General features: G+C 44.2%; 1 protein-coding gene across 1 annotated transcript in view; it reads left to right on the top strand.

The window, feature by feature from the left end:
* The window catches only part of LOXHD1 (lipoxygenase homology domains 1), a 182387-nt gene that overhangs the window by 22290 nt on the left and 138688 nt on the right, over nt 1–21409 (top strand). The window contains exon 5 of the mRNA XM_025365185.1: nt 17069–17167. Coding sequence (XP_025220970.1) covers nt 17069–17167 — 99 coding nt within the window. The remainder of the gene's footprint in view (nt 1–17068; nt 17168–21409) is intronic.

The following is a 21409-nucleotide window of genomic DNA, read 5'->3' as shown; positions in this document are numbered from 1 at the left end:
GGGGACCATTAGCACAGAGGAAGGGGCCTCCCTGACTCTGTTATCCTGCTGCTTTTTTAAAAAAAAGTTGTGGTAAAATATGCATAACATAAAATTTGCCACCTTCACCATTTTTAAATGGACAGTTCAGTGGCATTAAGCACATTCACATTGTTGTGCAACTGTCACCATCCATCTCTAACACTTTCTCATCTTGTCACCCTGAAACTCTGTGCCCATTGAGCACTAACTCTCCATTGTTCCCCACCCCTGAGATCCTGGTAAACTCTATTCTAGTTTCTGTCTCTGTAAATTTGGCTAATCCAGGAATCTTATACATGGTGAGTCTAGTCCAGAATGCTTGGGACCAGAAGTGTTTTGGATTTGGGATTTTTTTTTTCTCCAGATTTTGGAATACTTGCATATGCCTACTGAGATATTTTGGGGATGGAAGCCAAGTCTATCCATGAAATTCATTTATTTCATGTATACCTTATACATGTAGACTGAATTTTATACAACATTTCTGAAAATTTTGTGCTGGAAGCAAAAGTTTTACAACATTTCATCTGTGACCTGTCACATGAGATCAGGCGGTGTAATTTTCCACTCATGGCATTGTGTCAGTATTCAAAAAGTGTTGGATTTTGGAGCATTTCAGATTTTGGATTTCTGTGTTAGCGATACCCTAACTGTATAAGTGGAATCATACAATATTTGTCCTTTTGCATCTAGCTCAGTTCACTTAGCATAATGTCTTCAGATTTCATCCATGCTATAGCACGTGTCAGAACTTCGTTCCTTTTTAAGGCTGAGTAGCAACCCATTGTATGGGTACACCACAACTTATTTGATCCATTCTGTTGATAGACATTGGACTGTTTCCACCTTTTAGCTATTGTGATTAATGCTGCTATGAACATGGGTGTACAAATATTTGTTCGAGTCCCTGTTTTCAATTCTTTTGGGCATATACACACAGATTTGCTGGGTCATATATGTAATTTTGAGTAACCACCATACTGTTTTCTACAGTGGTTGTACCATTTTACATTCCTACCAGCAATGCACAGAGTTCTAATTTCTCCAGATCCTGACCAATACTCGCTATTTTCCGTGTGTGTGTGTTTTAAACAATAGCCCTCCTAATGAATGTGAAATTATATCCCTAATGATTAGTGATGTTGAGCATCTCTTCATGGGCTTATTGGTTATTTGCATATCTTCTTTGGAGAATAACCATTCATATCCTTCATCCATTTTTAAATTAAGTTGTTTTATCTTTTTATTGTTGAATTGTAGGCCTCTCTTACACATTCTGGGTATTAACCCCCTTTCAGATATATAATTTACAAATATTTTTCTCCCATTAGATGAGTTGTCTTTCTACTCTGTTGATAGTATCCACTGATGCCCAATAGTTTTAATTTTTATGAAGCCAATTAATCTATTTTTTCTTTTGTTGCCTATGCTTTTGATGTCATATCTTAAAAATTGCCAAGGTCAGTGTCATGAAGATTTTTCCCCTGTGTTTTCTTCTAAGAGTGTTATAGTTTTAGTTGTTACATTTAGGTCTTTGGTCCATTTTGAGTTAAATTTTGCAGATGATACAAATCAAGGTCCAACTTCATTCTTTTGCATGTGGATATTCAGTTTTCCCAGCACTATTTGTTGAAAAGACTGTCCCTTCCTTATTGAATAGTCTTGGCACCTCTGTTGAAAATTATTTGACCATATATATGATAGTTTATTTCTGGGTTCTCTGTTCTGTTCTCTGGTCTATATGTCTGTCTTTATGACACTACCACACTGGTTTGATTACTGTAGCTTTGTGGTAAGTTTTAAAATCAGGAAGTGTGAGACCTCAAACTTTTGTTCTTTTTCAAGATTATTTTGGCTATTCAGGATGCCTTGATATGTCACTTCTTTTAATGCATTCAAAATGTTCATTAAGTCATTTTAACAGTGACCATAGACCATATTGACTTTCAGTCAAAAAGCTTCTGTTCATCTGGAAGAAAAGAGGAAAATACCTTTACCCCAACTCCTCAGTTCTTGCCCAAGACTTCAAGGTTCCTAGAGAAACCTCCTGGATTATCCTGACTCATCCCCATATGAATCAGTAGGAGTGGGCGTCCCAGTCTTGGCTGGCTGCCCTCAACCTGTCAATGGAATGGTTCAGTCAGACATCACACGTGAATAAGCATTTCAGACATACACAGAGCTGGCACAGGGAACTAGCAGCCATCTCTAGGCTTGTCTGACTCTAAGAGTGGGCGTCAGGGGTCCTGGCACCTTCTGGGGCCTATGGAAGGCTGGCAACCACTTTTCCAGCATATCTGCATTTATTATCCCTGGGAACAGAGTCTTGGCTATCAAATTGCTCCAGAAGTGTAGTGAATTTTCCCTCCTGCCATCTGCTTGTTGGCTTCCCTTCTATTGCCATGGATGTGTGTGACTCTCTTCCTGGTGGATTTCTTCCACCCTGCCAGGAATGGCTCACCCTCTTGATAACTCAGAACCCAGGAGGCAGAGTAGTTGCATTAACATCTCCACACTGATGGCAGCCCCTGGCTGGAAGCTAAGCACCATCTCCCCTGCCTACAGGTGCAGCATCATCCTTAGCAGCTGCTGTCGGCAATGCCCTCTTGAGCTGCTCTAAGATGCTGAACCTATGCATAAGGACATAGTCCCCGCCCTCAAGGTGCTCACAGTCCAGTGGAGGACACAGATTTCCATCATACGAGGTGCTCACAAGGAGACTGTAGAGCATCATGGCTCAGAGTGCCAGACCTCAAATCATGGAGTCCTGAGTTCAAATCTCACCTCTACCACCTCCTAGCTATATGACTTTGAGACAAAATATTTCTGTAGCCTTGTGTCTTTGTGTGCATACATTTTACAAGTAGTATCTTTTTAAAACTCTGAGAAGTAGGGGCTATTATTATCCCCATATTGCACATGGGACAAAGGTCAAGGCAAGCAGCACAGAGTGCCTCCCCACCACCTCTTCTGTTTCTTGGTCTAGAGCTAGCAGCTCCCATTTCTCAACCTGTTTGCTCAGATTGTGTTGGCTCCTGGGTCTGGTAGGCAGTGGCTCTGAAAGCTGTTCTCTCCAGCATTCATTAACCCTGAGGAGGTTTCAAGGGCCCCACTGGAAGTGGAACTGAGGCCTGAGGGCAGTATTAGACACCCTGTGCCAATCTGTTCGGAGATTGTGAAGCGGAAACCAGACCACCAACAGCCGTTTTTGGGATTCAGGCCCTATCTCATCGAGCCTTGCATGGACCCAGTGGAGCAACTATTTCTGGAGCCCTGGGGCCTGCCCTATTTGCTAATTGAGTGGCTCCTTGTTCCCAGAGTTCTGTTTCAAGTTGGTAATATAGGAAACTGTGGATCTTCTGTTGAAACATGTGCCAGGGCCAGAGGAACTGTCAAGGCCCCTTGCCCCTCACCTCCTCTCTTTTACTCTCCTCTTTTTTGCATGTCACCCTGACCCCACTGGATGGGAAGTCTCAGCCTCTCTGGATGGCATTACCTACTTCCTCTGCCTCAGGTGTCCCCTTCCTCTCTAAACTCTGGGAGGAAAGTTCTGTGCCACACACTCCTGTGCAGTGATTCTGCAATCAGGGATATGTAAGGAATCTCACAGGCAGGGAGGAGGACCTTCTCAACCTACTCCCTGTGGTTCACATGTGCTCTCGCAGAATCACCACCAAGATGAGCCACCAAGACTGATGGTGGTGGGAGCGGTGTAGCTGTCAGGTATTATAAGATGTATACATTGCCATGAAATACCATATTTCAGGGCTCTAACTACCTAATATGTATCTCTCGGGTTTCTCCAGTGAAGCTCAGGTTTCTCTGAGGGTAACACTGTGGTCTCCTCCTACCTACCTGGTAATGGCTTTTACTCACAGTTGCTACCTTGGCCACTGGGACTTAGGGACTTGTATGAACGTTGGTAAGGAACAGGTTGTGTGCATATGTGGTAACGGGAGGTCGTGTATAGATACACCTGGTTATCAAGACAAGCCACAGAGATAGGTGGAAAGAGCTTTCCAAAGGGGCAGAGACCTGAGTCCTAGCCTCACACTTTGGTAATTATGTGACTCTGGGCAAGTTGCTCATCCTCTCTAGGTCTCTGTTTCCTCATCTTCTTACTAGGTTGCATGAGATGTTCTCTGAGGTCCCTGTAGCACTTGCTTTCTCTGGCAGTGTGCTAGCTAAGAACCTTCTTTCTTGCTTGCCTCCAGGTGTCTCCCACCCACTGATTTCATACCCCCCCATACCCACTTTGATGTTGTCCCTTTTGGTGAGACATTCACAGGGCACAGTGCCCAGGTGCAAGTCATAAGCTCACTGCAGAGTTACCCAGTCTGAGAATGCAGGGCTACTCAGTCCTCTCTGACTTCAGGGAAGCTCAGGGCACATCCCTGCCTTCTCTATGGGGCAGTATTGAAGGATGAGGTTGGGCGAGACATCTGAGTTAGGCAAGGCCTGATAAGATGGCGTGTGCTCTCCAGGTAGATTTGGGATGACCTCATGTTGGGTCTTGAAGGAGCTTGGGCTGGGAGACTGTCACCCAGTAGGGAAGCATGAGCAAAATCTGTTTAAGGCAGATCCTGCTTGGCCTTCTCACCGCCAATATGACGTCATTTCCTGCCTTCTGGCCAAGTAATTACCCACAGCCCAGTGCCAGCCCACAAACCCTCTCACTTTGAAAAGCACTGAGATGATCATGTGGCTTAGATTAATACTGAGCCCACACCACACTGCTTGGGGAAGGCTCCACCAACTTGGCCATGAGACAGGCCTCTGAAGCCAAGAGCTGTGCTGCAGCTGGCCTGGGGGCTGCTCACACCCCAGGACTGTCAGAACCCAGCACAACAGTTCAGAAATGCTTCAGACTCAGGTCTTGGCAGAAGCAGAGAGGCCCCTCGCATTTAGAGGGCCCAGTGTGGAGGCAGGTCCTGATCCCACACCTGCTCTTGGCTGGGACTTGTTCTCTAGGTTTTGGGAAGGACAAGTCACCATCTAGGGGGCATGTAATCTTCTTGGGTAGATTAATAACAAATATGGTTGCAACCAGTTTTGTTGTATACTTCAAAGAGAAGAGAGGCTGATGATTACATGAAAGAGAACCCATAAGAAGAAACAACAACTTGGGCAGGTGGGCTGGGCTCATGCAGGTGGTGGGAGGGGTGAATGACATTTACATCTGGACTCCCAGTCTGGAGCAAATGAATTTCCTTCTTTTCTTTTCTTTTCCTTTCTTTCTTTCTTTCTTTTTTTTCTTATGCCCAGTGAGAAAACTAGAGCTGGGGGCTGAAAGCTGCACAGCACTTGGGAATGGGTAGAAATGGAATTGTGTTTGTTTTCAGCATAATCACTGTTTCCATTCCAAACCCATGATGCTGTTTCATCAGGTAAATGGGTTATAGTTTTATTCCAGCCCATGCAGTGCCACACAATGATTATCACACAGCTCCAGATGTGTACCCAGTCTTGACATGACCACGTTGGGCACAGTGCCCAGGGTGCATTTGAGGGGAGAATGGGATAAGAAAGGGATTTTGATTAACGTATTAGGGGCATGTGCAAATTGTACTGCCCTGCAGAGGATCATGGACCTGCCAGAGGACTGCATAGTGCAAAAGCAAATGCAGAATGAAAACACCCTGCATGACTGGAGCATAAAACACCCATCACAAAGACTCTGTCAAGAAGCCAGAAGCCCTGACTTATTCCCAGATTCTATAGGATATTACCATAGAGTAATTAAATCATCAATCTTTTTTTTTTTTTTTTGAGACGGAGTCTTGCCCTGTTGCCCAGGCTGGAGTGCAGTGGCACAATCTCCACTCACTGCGAGCTCCACCACCTCCTGGGTTCATGCCATTCTTCTGCCTCAGCTTCCCAAGAAGCTGGGACTACAGGTGCCCACTACCATGCCTGGCTAATTGTTTTGTATTTTTAGTAGAGACAGGATTTCACCGTGTTAGCTAGGATGGTCTCGATCTCCTGACCTCATGATCCGCCTACCTTGGCCTCCCAAAGCGCTGGGATTACAGGCATGAGCCACCGCGACTGGCCTAAATCATCAATGTTAAAGTAACTCTCTGGGTCAGAAAGCACATGGGACTATACATCCTGAGTTCTGGTTCTGGCTTTGCCACCCAATAGCAATGAGACCTGGGGCAGATCTCAGTTCCCCTCCCATCCTCAGTTTCTTCCTCTGTAGAGTGCCTGGGCTAGGGGGTCTCTTGGAGTCTTTTCAGGGCACTAGAGTGTCCACCTTCATAACCAAAGAGAGATGGAGAGGTCCAAGGCCAGCCGTCCTTCACGGGGGCAAAAGGAGACTGGCCTTTGGTGGCTTCCTTTCTGCTGTGGATCTTTCTCCCCTATTTCATCCCCCTATACTTCCCATCTTCAAGATAGTCCCCCACCATGGGCTCAGTCTCTGGACTCCCCTTCTCCATGGTCAAAAGCTAGCTCTGCCATTTTGCCACTTATTGCCTTAAGCTCTGTGCCTCTATTTTCTCATCTGTAAAGTGGAGATAACATTAATTTCTACCTGATAAGGTTAACTGGGGAAATGAGCACACAGGACTTAGTGCAAAGGCACAGAGTCAATGCTCAGTAAATGACACAACAGCGTGGTGCTTGTCCTTGTGGTTAAGCTCCTGATGTTTCCTTTTCTTCTTCCCCCACATCCAGGCTTTTTCTGATTCTGAGATGCACAGGCTTAAGATTCAAACCTCTTAGAGAGGACTCCGGAGCTACTCAGTGCCCGGTTCCCCTCTGGAATCCAGGCAGGTTCAAGCAGACAACTGGGAAGAGACTCATGACCTTGACTGCAGTTAAAGCCAGGAGGGAGAGCCTCTTTTTCTGATGCTTTATCATTTTCCTTCACGGAGCCTTACACATTCTCCAGGGCTCTCTGAGCCTATTTGCTGTGGGTGCTGCTTGGGGATCATTGTTCCTTTGAACTCCATGGAGGAATTTCCGGACAGGGGCAAGGGCTCAAGGGTAGGGAGGGCTGAGCCAGCCCTGCAGCACTTTCCTCCACTGAAGCTCACAGCAGCTCCCCGCCCACCCCATCTGCTCCCACCTAGCACTGCAGAAAATCATCTCCGGAAAGAGTGGGAAGAAGAGAACCACTCTGAGTGAGGCCCCAGTGTGGCACATCAGAGAATTTAAGGACCAAAAGGGACTTTATCTACTCTTCCTCCATTTCAGAGGAGAAAATGGAAGCCCAAGGAAATTAAACTGCTTGCTCTTGGTCACACAGCATAACTGTAGGGCAGAGCTGCAGTCTTGGGCTTTTGGTGCCAGCTCATACTCCTGTCATTCCTCCTGTTAAGCGCATTCATTCAGTGATTCAATGGGCATTTTGCAGGGGAGCCTTCCATGCACCAGAGCCCGCGCTCAGGGTGAATACATACAGGCCCTTCTCTCTGGGAGCTCAGAGTCTAGAGGGGAGAGAATCAAGCCAATAAACAATCACAGTGCACAGGGATAGAATATTCTAAGTGGGGTATGGCCCAGGACAATGGGAGCATAGGGGAAGAAGGAATCAGGAGGGCTTTATAGAGGAGTTGATGCTCAAACTGAGACTTCATGGGTGAGGAGTTTTCTAGGATTTTAAATGAAATGAGGGTACTTGGGCAAATGAGCTTTGATGGCCCAGTGTCACTCACACAGCTGAGAAGGGATCCTCCACCTCATATTTTCACTGTGGCCTCCACCCTCCCAGAACCACCACCAACCACATTCTCCTTCAATCCAGCAGCCAGAACATTTGGAGAATGCATGGCATTGTGTACTTGCTTCAAACTTGGTTATTTTGATCTTTAAATAGGTGTTTAAAATAGCCTTTTTTTTTCTGTTTGTAGAACTAGCACTTTCTCCATGTTGCATTTTGTATGCATGAAAATCTGAACTGATGACACAGACAGTGTCTTGGCCCGGATCCAGCTGTCAGTGTCCATTCCAGCACCAATGGCTTCCTGCTGAAACCCTCCCTTGAGCCGCCAGTGTGAGCCCAGCAAGAGTCAGAGAAAGGGTTCCCACCTGCCTGGGGTTGGGTCTCTGCTGGTGGCCTTCGTGTCTATTCTCTCTCATTGGCCATCCAGTTCTCAATCTTCCCTCCAGCCTCACTGCCATTCAGACTGGCTCAAGGCATTTGTGTGACAAAGCCAGCTTGAGGGTATAATAAATTGGCAGGAACTTTCAACGGTTTCTTCTGAAATACAGAGGACATGACCTACTGAAGTATTGACATTAGGTGCCTTCAGTTTTCAATCACAGAAAAAATATGGCCATTGTAAAAATTCAAAAGTACAAATAAGCAACAGAAGAATACTAAAATCGTCCATAATCCAGTCACTCAAAGATGATAATAGCTGATTTTTATCTAGCACTTACTCAACAAACTATTAATCTAATCTATCCATCCACCTATCTATCTAAACATCCATTTAACTTTCACAATGCTGCGAGGGAGGTTTACTGTTATCCCCATCTTACAGATGAAGAAAACTGAGGAAGGGAGAGGTGAAATCATTTGTCTATAAGGATGCAACTAGGAGCAAATCCAGAGGCTTGAACTTAAGTACTGAGTACAATTGCCTTGGAGACACTGCTGTTAACATTTTGGTAAATTTCCTTCCCATTCTTTAAATTTTTGTTTATGAACATATTAAACCCTACATATTAAAATGGTATTGCATTATACTAAATTTTATAACCATGTTGTTTCACTTAATACTACATTATAGACTCAAATCATCTTCTGATATTTTATTTTATATTTATTTATTTTTTGAGACGGAGTCTCACTCTGTTGCCCAGGCTGGAGTGCAGTAGCACGATATTGACTCACTGCAACCTCTGCCTCCTGGGTTCAGGTGATTCTCCTGCCTCAGCCTCCTGAGTAGCTGGGATTACAGGCATGCACCACCACACCTGGCTAATTTTTGTATTTTTATTAGAGACAGGGTTTTACCATGTTGGCTGGGCTGGTTTCAAACTTCTGACCTCAAGTGATCTGCCCGCCTTGGCCTCCCAAAGTGTTGGGATTACAGGTGTGAGCCACTGTGCCCGGCCCATCTTCTGTTATTTTAAGTGGCTGCATAGAAGTCCATGAATGGGAGAATATAATATTTCACCCCCCAAATCTCCTATTTTGGATATTTTTAGGTTGATCTCAATTTTTTGTCAGTATTAACGATGCTGTGAGAGACATCCTTATAGGTGATCAATTAATGTAACTACTCCCTCAGTATAAACTAATGCATAGTGCTTGAATGGTTGGTTCAAGGGATTTGCAGAATGTTAAGACTTTTGACATATATCACTTACCTGCCCTCCAGGAAGGTTGGGTGACATTCCAGTAGTATATGAAAAGTGCTGGTGTTCTGGCGCTCTGGGAAGATAATACTAGCAGTCTACTAGAGTCTGGGTTGGAAAGGGAAGTAATGGAGCCAAGGTTACAGAAATGTGTAGGTGGATGGGAGGAGTCTTCCGTAGAGAGGCAGGAAAGGAAGCAAAGGAGGACGAGTGACTGCAGGGCAGGTAGAAATAGCTCTTCAGGACTGGGCAGTGGCTGGAAAAGGAACCAGCAGGATAAGCTAAAAGAGTGGAGGCTGATCTACTCCCTCCTATGTTTCACACCTGATAGTATCAGACTTACATTGAACAGTTCCCTAGAAAAATGTACCAGCTGTATATTTACTTGAGGGGAATGAATGGTATAGGGCCAGCTTGTCCAACCCACCACCCACAGGCTGCATGTGGCCCAGGACAGCTTTGAATATGGCCCAACAAAAATTCATAAACTTTCTTAAAACATGAGATTTTTTTGCAATTTTTTTTTTTTTAGCTCATCAGCTATCGTTAGTGTTAATGTAGTTTGTGTGTGGCCCAAGGGAATTCTCCTTCCAATGTGGCCCCAGGGAAGCCAAAATACTGGATGCCACTGCTATAGAATATTATTTCTTGATTTCTGCCCATGAGCAACTTTTAAGGACCAAGTGATGTTTTCATGTCAGTGCATAACTAGGCTTGGCTGAGGTCAAATGCACAGACTGTATTTGAGCACGTTAGTTGCTAAAGGAACACAGCATGCACCAGGAGTGGGGCAATGTGGGTTTGGGAGGTGGGAACTTTTGAGAGAACCTGAGGTTTGAACCTGAGGTTTGAGAGAACCTGAGGTTTGGAAGCTGGCAGGATGGGGGCAATGACAGCCAAGAGGGAACTTTCTTGTCTAGATGCCCCGAGTCCAAATCCAGGCTGTACCCTTTCTAATTGTGTGAATACCATCAAGCTTCTTAAGCTCCTGCTTCCATTGCCTCATTATTAAAAGTGGTGACGCTAGTAGCCATAGGGTCCATCACTGTGAGGATTAAACGATGTGGTAGAAGTGACTGGCTCATTGCAATTTCTCGGAGCATCAGAGGTGCTTATGATTTTGGTAAGGAGTGTGTCTGCAAGGAAAGCATGGTGGAGGGTGTTCTAAGGAGAAAAGTTCCAGTTTTATTTGTAAGATAGTGAGAGGGAGAAAAGACTAAGGAAGGAAGTTACAGGAGGAAAGCAAAGGAAGAGAGCCTGTCATCCATCGTCCCAGTGCCTTGTGTGTGGTCCCAGGAGCAGAGAGCATCTCGCAGAGGCCATGGAAGAGTTGGTACAAAGTGATGATGGGAGGGTGGATTGGAGGTAATGGAGGTGGAAGACTCTGGAGAATGAGGAAGAGACAGTAGATGAGAGCCTGGCTGAGAGGCAATGGGTCTCCAGGCCTGATGAAGGAAGAGGAAACCTTTTGGGGGTAGCATGGGAGAAAGAACTGGAGTCCACACTCCTGGGAGGGAATCCACTGGTCGGTGGCCATGAGCCAGCTTCTGGCACCTGGCATTGCCCCCCTGCCCATCCTTGGGTTCTGCGGACCAACCCCTCCCCACATCTGTGTGGGCTTGAGTAGTGAGGGGGCCTTCCCTGGCTGGGAGAGAACATTCCCCCTCATCTCCCACCCCCAGGGCAGCCCCCGCTGAATCTCTCTCTTGCCATTTTCATCTCCTCCTACGCAGCGCCTGTGATATCTCACTTCTAGAATCTTGGCTCTCAGTGAGCGGAAGTGAGGGGTGTCAGGGTGTGAGCCATTGCAGATTCACTTGCGGGTGGGGTAAAATCAGGCCCAATCATCCTCCTTCCAACCCCCTCCTCACCCTCACCTGCTAAAATAGCTAAAGCCACGTTCTATTTAAACAGGATGTGCGGATGGGCGAAAGGCAAGGAAAAGAAACTCCACCAGTTCATTCATGATTCTCTGCTTCCTAAGAAAGCCTGGACCACGTGAGCTTCCCTGAGGCTCAGATTGCACCAGTGCAATCTGATGAGATAGGGGCTTAGTTACAGGGCATATGCTTGACTTCTGTGGTCAGGAATGTGGCAAGCAGCCCCACCAGGCTCCACTGTGCATGTAGCACTGGATTTGGGGGCCCGGCCCCCTCATGGCTCTGCCTCTCCACGTGGCCTGGGGTAGCTCTCTGGAGATGTGTTCTGTTGCTGCTGTGTGCTGACTGTTCCAGACAGAGCACTGTGGGGGTGGCTGGTGCACCAGGCGCAGGCAGGCAGCTCGGGCCTGCCAGTGTCTGCCTTTTCTGGAAGCCCACACAGGCAGCTTCCGGCCAGCCGGCAAGGGACGGATTTCCTGTTTAGAGGGAGCAGCCTTGTGTCCCTGCCACAGGGCCTGCAGAGGAAAAACAGGACACATCGGGGCATGTGTATCCACTGAGCAAGGCAATGGGGGCACAGACAACCCTCCGTTGTGGCCTTGTGTGGACACTCTATCTTTAGGCTGCAGCTAATCCCACCTGCACAGGACCCCAGCTCAATTCTGGTTGGCTTTGGAAGGTACCATGTGTTTAGCTTAATCCCTGGTCTACAACCCTCCCGGTATATTCTTCAGATCAATGCTCAAATTAGTTTGACTTCCATGAGCTCATGTTGACCTTTAGTGGAAGGAGGTGACTACCTGAAAGGTAGGGTTACTAGGCTCAGATGTGCAGGTCACACACTGCACAAGTGCGACTATGTAAGGAGACACAATTCATATCAGAGAGCTTGTAGATTTGTGTGTTTATTATGAGAGTTATCCAACAGATGGCAGTAAAGTGTCTTGAGAAAGGGGTTCTTTTTGCCTAATTTGCACAAATGCCCCGTATAGGCTGATGGTAGCCCTGCTAAAAGGCCAGAGAGAAATCAAATCTAGGGACAATTGAACAACAGATAATACACTAAATGGGTAAATCACAGGCCAGCTCTAGAGCTGGCTTGGGTGACGATTTCCATAATCCATCACTAAGCCCTGTCTCTCCCAAGCTTGATCAGGAAGACGGGTGCACTCAGTGCTAGCCTCTCCTCTGACTTGGCCTTCACATTTCTTTCCATTTCTGCTCCTTACTCACTCTCAATCAGGCTATGAACAAAATGCTTAAGACTAAGGTTGCAGAAGTGGTGCTGCCCTCTGTCCCCCCCTTTAGGAAACCCTAGACCAGGCCGCCGCCTCTATCAGTGGACCGCCAGGCTCAGCCCAGCCACATGGCATTGTAGGGGCAGGGAAAGTTGGCTCTGCTCATTCACAATGGGCATAGGACATGCTCCACTGCAACAGAGAGAGGGCACTCCTTCCCCCGTCTTCAGAGCCTTGAGATGCTCAGCTAATGGTCTGGATATGCTGCCATTATCCTATAGCCAGCAGCTGACCACCCTGGTCCAGGCAGCTTTGCTCCCATTCCAGGCCACACAGAGCAGATCTGCCCACCACCCCCTGCCTAGAGACAGGCAGAACAGTGCCTGAGAGTGCAAGACATATCCTAACTCTCATGGGTGGCCCAATCCCAGCCTGCCACCTGTTTTTGTGTTGACCCCAAGCTAAGAATGGTTTCTATGTTTTTTAAACAGTTGAAAAGAATTTTTTAAAAAAGTAATATTTTGGGGAACATAAAAATTATATGAAATTCACATGGCAGTGTCCATAAATAAAGTCTTACTAGAACATAGCCACATACCATTTGTTTATGTGATATTGTCTATTGTTGCTTTCGTGCCACAACAGCAGAGTTGAACAGTTGATGTGACAGAGACCGAATGGCCTGCAAATCCTAAAATATTTCCTATCTGGTACTTTACAGAAAAAGTTTGCCGACCCTGGCGTAGGACCTGGGAGGCCTGAGGTATCCTGGGAAGAGCCCTGGATTCAAAGACCAGAGACCTTGCTTTGAGCCCTTCTTGCATCATTTAGCAACTACCTGTCCTGGGGCGAGCCACCTTGCCCTCTAGCTTCAGTTTTCTTATCTGTAAATGAGAATGTCAACAGCACCTGCTCTGCCTGTCACATGCAGTCATTGTGTGGGTCAAATGACATCTAGGATATGCAAGTGGCTTGTTAGCTGCAAATGCCTTTGTGAATATTTAGTATTATTTGCCCTTGGAAGATGAATCCACCATGTCATTTTCAGAGATGAAAGGTGACCTTTTGGCTCACATGGGAATTCTTTCTTATCATCATCTTTCTCCCTATTTCCCTGCTTCCTGCTGGCCTTTGGGCAGGAATTTTCTTTTTTTAATCAGTCTTTCACCTTTCTCTCTGGTCAGTGCCCAGTTGCCAGGGCAGCAGCCCTATCTCATATGTGGGCATTTTGTTCTCACAGATTACAAGATCCAAGGGGTGAGCTGAACAAGCGAAAACCCGCTTGAGACCAGAACAGCAAGTCTGCACTCACTGAAACTCTAGTCACAGGAAATTGGGGGCACTTGTCTGACTGTTAGGAAGGCTCGATGCCCTGAGCTGACATTTGCCAACAGTGAGAGAATGGAGCCCTACTTTTATTCAGCCTTGCTCTCTCATTGGCAGATGCACCTAAGCACAGGTCAGGACTGGCATTGGGCCCTGGGCCTTGTTTTGGAAAATGGCAAAGTAGATAGTCTGGGATTCTGCCTGAAGAGGGAATATGAAATAAAGGAGGTAGAAAAGTGATGTAATAAACCTCAGCGTCCATGTATGGAGCCTTCTAAAAAATGGTTTCATGAGGTACATCTGTCCATCCCTGCTGCAGCTCTTTCTTCTCACTCAGTGTGATTGGCAGTCACCTGTCACACAGGGATCCTATTCTCCACCCAGCCAATTGCATATGGACTCAGGGCCCCATCTGCCGTAGAAAGTTCTGCAGAGGCCAGAGGACAGTATTCTTGTTCTAGAGTCAGCTTCTTCCTGACCTCTCTCCACCTGACTTCCTGATATCTTGGCTTGGGTCCCTTGTCCACCTCAGCTGGAAAGGCCTAGAAGCTCCTTTCCACCTCAGCCCTGGTCTCCTGATCTCTGACTCTTGGTCTGTCTCCCCACATTGCCTCGCTTTGGGTTCGTGGTCTGCTTCTCCAGACTTTCCCAGAGCATAGATGCTGTGTGTTCCCAAAGTCCTATGTGGGTTCGTGCTGCCCAGGCCTCACTTTTCCTGATTTGGGGTGCTTCCCCTATCTTCTGAGATGTCTCCTTGATCCCTTGGCTTCCCTCCAGAGTCTGTCGTCCCTGGTCAAGTGTCAGGGAATTTCAGATTAAAAAGGACCTTTAGTGTTTCCACATCCTCTCACCTATGGCATTTTCTGTGCAGCATCCCTGGCAGGTGACTCTCCACCAATGTGCTTGGCACATGCTGTCAGGTGTCTCTAGGGAGGGGAAACTCCCTCCTTCATCCAAGGGCATCCATTCCTTTGTTGAATAGCCTTAGATACTACAAAATCTTTCCTTTGGTGAGCGAAAATCTGCTTTATAACTCAACTCGTTAATTAGAATTCTGCCTTCTGGAATGATTCAGAATATTGGCGATTCCTTTGATAAATGCTTCCCAGCCCCTCTCATCCTTTCTCCTGCTTCACTGTGTGCAGTTTCCCCTGGAGCCCTGCTGCCCCTTCCAATGGACTGATGCTCAGTGGCGACCTTCAGAACCTTCCCCGGCCCCCACCCTCCCTGGGTTCACCAGCCAAGGGGCCCTGGGCATCGTGCCACCCTGAAGAGGGGTCTCGCCTCTGTGTGAAGTGAGCCCTGGACTGGAGTTGGGAAAGGTTGTGAGCCAAAATGAATGTTCTCAGAGGTGCTGCCAGCCAGGGAGGAGAGAACCAAGCCTAGGGGGCAGCCTCTGGAATATGGAAGATGGTAACAGCAGAATTAGCTAGCCATGGTCGAGGCCTCCCTGGTCCTTACAAAATGCATGACTCAGAAGCTCTGGGAGGGAAACCTGGAATCTGCCCATTTAACACCTGCCAGGTGTTACTGCCAGGTAACCTGAGTGTGGCCCAAGTTTCAAGCTGCTCACCTCAGAGTTCCCTGGACCTGGCCTCTTCCCAGACCTCTGGTTCTGGCTGCGGTCTCAGAGGATCTTCACTGTAAAGCAAGAGGTGTGGGAGTCTGAGAGTGGTTGCTCCTCCTGGAGCTCTCAGTTAGGGACAAGGATTGCAGGATTCTTTCCTACCCCATTGATGGGTTTCCCTAAGTGAGGATTGAGGAAAGAAAGGGAGGGCACCGGCTGCTCCTGCCTCAGTGTTCTCACCAGGTCAAGGACAACTTTCAGGGGCTGTGTGCGGGCTGTCCTCTGCGGGGCTCCTGCAGGATCCTGCACTGTGTCACCTCTAGAAGGGATTAAATTAAGTTTTCTCCTCATCTCTCCAACCTCAGTCCTTTGCCCTGAGCAACTTCCTGGGAACTTTGAATTTTAGGAAATTTGATTCAATTTACTTCCCAACGTACTTAATGAGACTGTAATGTACATGCCCAGCACTGTGCTAGGGTATGTGGGAGAGATTATCTAGGAGAAGGAAGTCCTGCTCCCAGCCCTCCTATAAATACTTGAAATTCGAAGGCTTACCTGCAGGAAGTAGCAAACACCACAAGACAGTAAATGGCAAAACTCAAAAATCATTGTCACAGGCAACATAGCAGAGCTGAGGAGTACAGAAGAGAAAAACCTCTATGGGCTAGGGACAGGGCTCAGAGAAGGCACTAGGGAACAGGTGGGCAGAGGGGCTGGGACTCTGAACCTTGATTAGAACAGCTCTAGTTTTTACCAGCTTCGTGTATTGGGCAAAAGACACCTATAAAAAGGGATTCTGCTACATAAAAAATAGGAAGCCACTGTAGGAAAGGAAAAGGGGAAGGGGGGTGGTCTCAGCCCTTGGAATTGTTGGCACCCAGTGAAAAGCTGGAGGAGTCCCCTTCCCTTGACCACACATACCAACCCCTGAGCTTTACTCCTCACTCTAAGGCAGGCTGCAGCTGGGGAGACCTGGGCAGGTCTCATCATGTTGTCAAGTTTACTTTGAGCCTCGTCTCCCATCAAGGCTGTGGCTGAGGCTGAAGCTAAGGCATTTGGAGGTTACAGGGAATTAAGTTTTGTTCAATGAATGGAGCAAAGATACAGGAAGCAGATACAGGTCTTTCAAAGAGCCCTAAGCATACCAGCCACTATTGGTGCCTCTTGTCTTTGCATTGGTTATGGCCTTGACAATTTACATATAAATTTGATTTTCATCTGCAGAATCCAGTTTTCCCAGTGAATTTCTATGCTGTGGTGTAATGTGGAAAACGAATTGGGAAAGGCAGAGGAGATACAGAGGGCCTAGTTAGAGACATTTCAACAGTTCAGGGGAGATATGGTGAGGGTTGGTTCAGGGTGGCACCTTGGGTCTGGGCTGATCCCTGTGTTTCAAGTCAACATATTAGTAGAAAAAACAGAAGGTCTTCTCTGCCTCTGATTTATTCATCACATACAGTAATGGTCATACATCCAATGACCATTTGGAACTAATGTTGAGTGATTTGTTTTTGCTCTGTTATTGGCAGTAATGATGACAATTATGTAACGACTGTTTGGAACCAATGTGGACTGACTTGTTGTTTTGCTCTGTTATTGACAGAAATGGTGACAATTTATGCATTGCTGGGGGTAAGTGTAGATGGTGTGATAGCTACTTTGGGGCCTCTATTCTCTTCTCAGGATCCTGATGAGCTAAGGTTTTTCTCTCTCCTTGTTCCTAGGTAATAAGTATGAAGTCAAGGTGTACACTGGTGATATAATTGGTGCAGGGACAGATGCTGATGTCTTCATCAATATTTTTGGAGAGTACGGAGACACAGGTAATGGGTTGGAATTCTTTTTTTCGCAAGCCAAGCCCAGGACTGTTTTGTAGATGGGGTTCTTCCCACAATCCTGGCAGAGGAAGGCAGCTTGAGCTCCCCTTTGGGCTCCTCTATTGAGCATCTCTCTTCTTGTGATGTGGCTTGGAATGACGTGTCCTGGGCAGCAGGGTGTTCAGTTTGTGTTATAAAGTTTATATGTGTGATGGGTTTTCTGATTACAGTACGGCTGGTTTGTGGGTTGATTGCAATTGTCCTGCATCTCAGACCATGGACACTCCCAAGCTTCACATCTCTAGGAAACTCATTCTCACTTACTCTATCCTCCTAAGCTCCATGCCCATCTTGAATTATACTTTGGGATGTTGCTGGCTGTGGCCTGATTCAATGCAGTGGTTTGGGGCAGAACAGAATGAGGCTGGGAAAAGAATTTGAGTTGGCCTCACAGGGAAAGCAAGAACTGAGAACTCAGACACAGCTGTAGGTGTTGAGAGGAAGTTCAGGTCAGAAGAATGAGACAGGTGGTTCTCTTCTGCTTCTGCCAATTTAGCAGAATTACATAGGAGTTGGAAAAGCTACAAAGACATGTGAATTTTGTAACAATATACTAAAGAATTCAAAATGCATTGCTGAGCTTATGAGGAAAAAATAAAGAGAAATCTCCAGGTGCCAGTGCTAGAATTGAAGAGGGAATTCAAAACCAAAGTGTTAACTATGAATAGATGTGGTGGCTCCTGGAAGGAGAGAGCTTTCATGCTCAACAGTCTAGAGGATGAGCTTTCATACCCATGTGGGGTCAGGAAATGAGACCTTGGCCCTGCATGAGTCAAGAGATTTGAAATTAAAACTGAATATAAAGCCAGAAACCCTGATGGTTCAGAGGAGCATCTTTAGTGAAAAAATAGACCAGGAAAAAATTTGCTCATCAGTACAGTAAACGTTTCTTGGCAAGAGCTCTAAATTAAAAAAAAAAAAAAAAATGCTGAGAAATTGATACCTTAGGCCTGCACTGCATGTGGGCTTGAGGTCTGATTTTACACTACAAGTGTGATTTGGGAGCCCCTCTCCCTCAAGTACAGAAAATTGGTTTCCTGCCATTAATACCTTTCATATTTGGCAAAAGCATTTGCAAGACTGCCTGAAATTTCCACAGATAAAATACTGAAGATGTGTTCACTTTCCAAAACTACAAAACACTCAAGTATATAATTCATCATAACTAAGCATTAATCAACACAACACACAATAAGATTAAATCCTCAAGAATTTCAGATAATTAGATATATTGTGGTGAAACTAAAGGCAAAGGGAAATATTTTTAAAGGAAGCAGATTTGGCAGATTACTTTCTATAAAAACAATAATTAGATTGATAGCAAATTCCTATCAGCAACCTATGTAGGTCCTAAGTACGTGGAATAGTATCTTCACTATTCTAAGCAATGATATATATCATCCTATAATTCTATATCAGCTAGGTTATCATTCCAGAGTGAGGGCTACATTAGCAAATTTCCATGCAAACAAAGATAGAGTTTACCATTCATATGCTTAAACAACCACTAAAGGATATACTTCAAGAAAAAGGAAATTCTATGCAGAAGAAAGGAATGAGATACAAGAAACAAAGGTGAGCAAAAATGGATAACTATGTAATGAATCTAAGCAAGCATTGACTATACAAAACAATAATGATGACTAACATCAGTGCATGAGGAAATGTGAACCCCAAACAATTAAAATCAATAAAATTTGAGAAGGAAAGTGGATGATGAGAGTTAAAACATAGCAAGGGTCTTGGCCCTTGCTGATCTCTCCATTCCCAGGAGAGCAGGGATAATGATTAACTGTAGATTTTAATAAGTATGCACATCAAAATTGTAAAAGTAATCACCCAAAAAGCAGAAATGTATAATTTGAAAACCAAAGGAAGAAATAAAAGGGAATAAATAATCAATCCGATACAAGGAAGGAAATGAAGAAAGGGAAGCAAAGAAAAAACATGGCTAATAGCAAAAAGTAAAACAAATGTATTAATAAATAGAACAAAGTCATCATTTAAAAGATGGATATTCTGTTAGATGAAAATTCTAAAATCCAGCTTAAATACAGTATATGATACAGAAAGTCTGAGAATAAATGGGATGAAATAAAATATACCAGGAAAACATTAACAAACAGCAAAGATTCTGGCATAGCTATATTAATATTTGTCAAATGAAACCTTAAGGCAAACAACTTTGTTTAAATAAAAATATATTAGACAATGACAAAAGGAATAATGACAAAAAGAATGATACAATAATTTTGAACTTGTGTAAATTTAAGGACATACGCCCAAAATATGTGAAGCAAAAATTAACAAAATTCTTGGAGGAATTTGGCAAATACAGAATCATACTGGGAGATTTTAATACAATACTCTCAATAATGGATAGGCCAAATGCATACAAATTTAGTATGAGTGGAAAAGATTTTAACTACACAGTTAATAAGCTTGATCTAAAGGGAGTGTATAGATTACTGCATCTAACTGGTAGAGAATACACATTCTTATCAAGCATATAATGACCATATACAAAATCACAAAGCAAGCCTTAACTTAAATGAATCAATAGTATAGAGACAACATTCTTTGATCATAAGGCAATAAAATTAGAAGAAATATCCACATCTCACCCAATTTAAAAATTAAAAAGCATATTTCTAAGTAATTAAATAATAAATTATAATGTGAATAATCTGATAGCACATGTTGTATCAACATCACCACTACCACCACCACTACCACCACCCAGAACAGAATTTATTCGCAGAAACTAGGGGAAACAGTAGCAATAGCAACTATGCAGGTCCCTGTTACCCATTACATACTGGGTCATTCCAGGAGGATCTTGCAGGGCAAGACTGCAGACCTGGGAGAGAGACATTGGCCCTTGGGCTGTGAGGCCTAAGCTACATTATTGGAGAAGGCTAGCCTCTTTCCTGGGGCTGGGGTCTCATAGCAATATGACATGGGAGAATCTTGGCCTTTGGTCCTCTTCTGCAACATTATCTTTTATGCTTGAGGGAACATGAGGGTCTCCTCTAGCATAGTAAAGAGGCTGGGGTCCAAGCCTTATGATTGCTACTATATGATGTAGCCTGATCTTTCATCTGAGCATCCTAAAAAGATTATCTTAAGAACATGCTGTAGCCAATTTCCAAGGAGATCTGTAATCATTAAAGAAATTAGAGCAGCAATTAAAATTCACTCAAGACATCAGACCAAGAAGATTGTTCAGGCAAAATCTACCAAATATTTAAGAAATTATGAATCTCCAACTTATATAAACGGTTTCAAAGAACAGGGAAAGATGTACTGTGTCCTAGTTTATTTTATGATTTTTGATACCAAAATCAGGCTGATAAATTAACAAAAAGAAATGTACAGATTAGTCTTATTTATGAATAAAGACCTAAAAATCTTAAATAAAATATTAGCACACCAAATTCTTAAACAAATATATAGATATATGACAAATAAATTCTACTCTGTAAGGTTTATTCCAGGGATTTAATGATAATTTAATAATAGTCAACCTATTTATATAATTTATCATAGTAACAGATTAAAGAGAAAGAATTATCTTGATAGATGCAGGAAAATTTACATTATTTACTTTATAAAAACCCATAGAAAACTAGAAATAGATTTTTTTGAAAAATATGAGGATATCTACCAAAATATGCAGAAATATGCTTAATTTTAAAAACTTAAAAGAACTCTTTTTAAAGCCAGGAACAAAAGAAATAGTCCAGCTACTCATTATTTCTATTCTTCATAGTACTAGAGGTCCTAGGGCCAGAAAAAAGGGCAAATAAAAGAAATAAAAGCTATAATGGTTGAAAATGAAATAACAAACTTTCACTTTTGTAAAAAATAATGATCATCTACAAAATCCACGAGAATTTATAAACCATTAGAACCAATGAAAGAGAAAGTTATTAAAGTTGCTGAATATAAGATTACTATACAAAAATTAATAAAAATAAGCAATGCAAATATTTAATTTAAAAATACATTATTTACATTAGCAATTACAAGCTACCTAAGAATACATATTAAAAAGAGCCTTTTGGGAAAACCATCAATTTTTATTGAAGGATATACAAGAATATGTAAATAAATTGAGAAATATGTTTAAGGATGAGAAAAGACTCAAATTCATTAGGATGCCAAATTTTCCCAGGTTGTTTTATA

Source organism: Theropithecus gelada, chromosome 18 (assembly GCF_003255815.1).
Source record: "Theropithecus gelada isolate Dixy chromosome 18, Tgel_1.0, whole genome shotgun sequence".
NCBI lineage: Eukaryota > Metazoa > Chordata > Mammalia > Primates > Cercopithecidae > Theropithecus > Theropithecus gelada.
The sequence above is the reverse complement of the archived record's forward strand: the minus strand, read 5'-3'. Positions and strand labels throughout refer to the sequence as shown.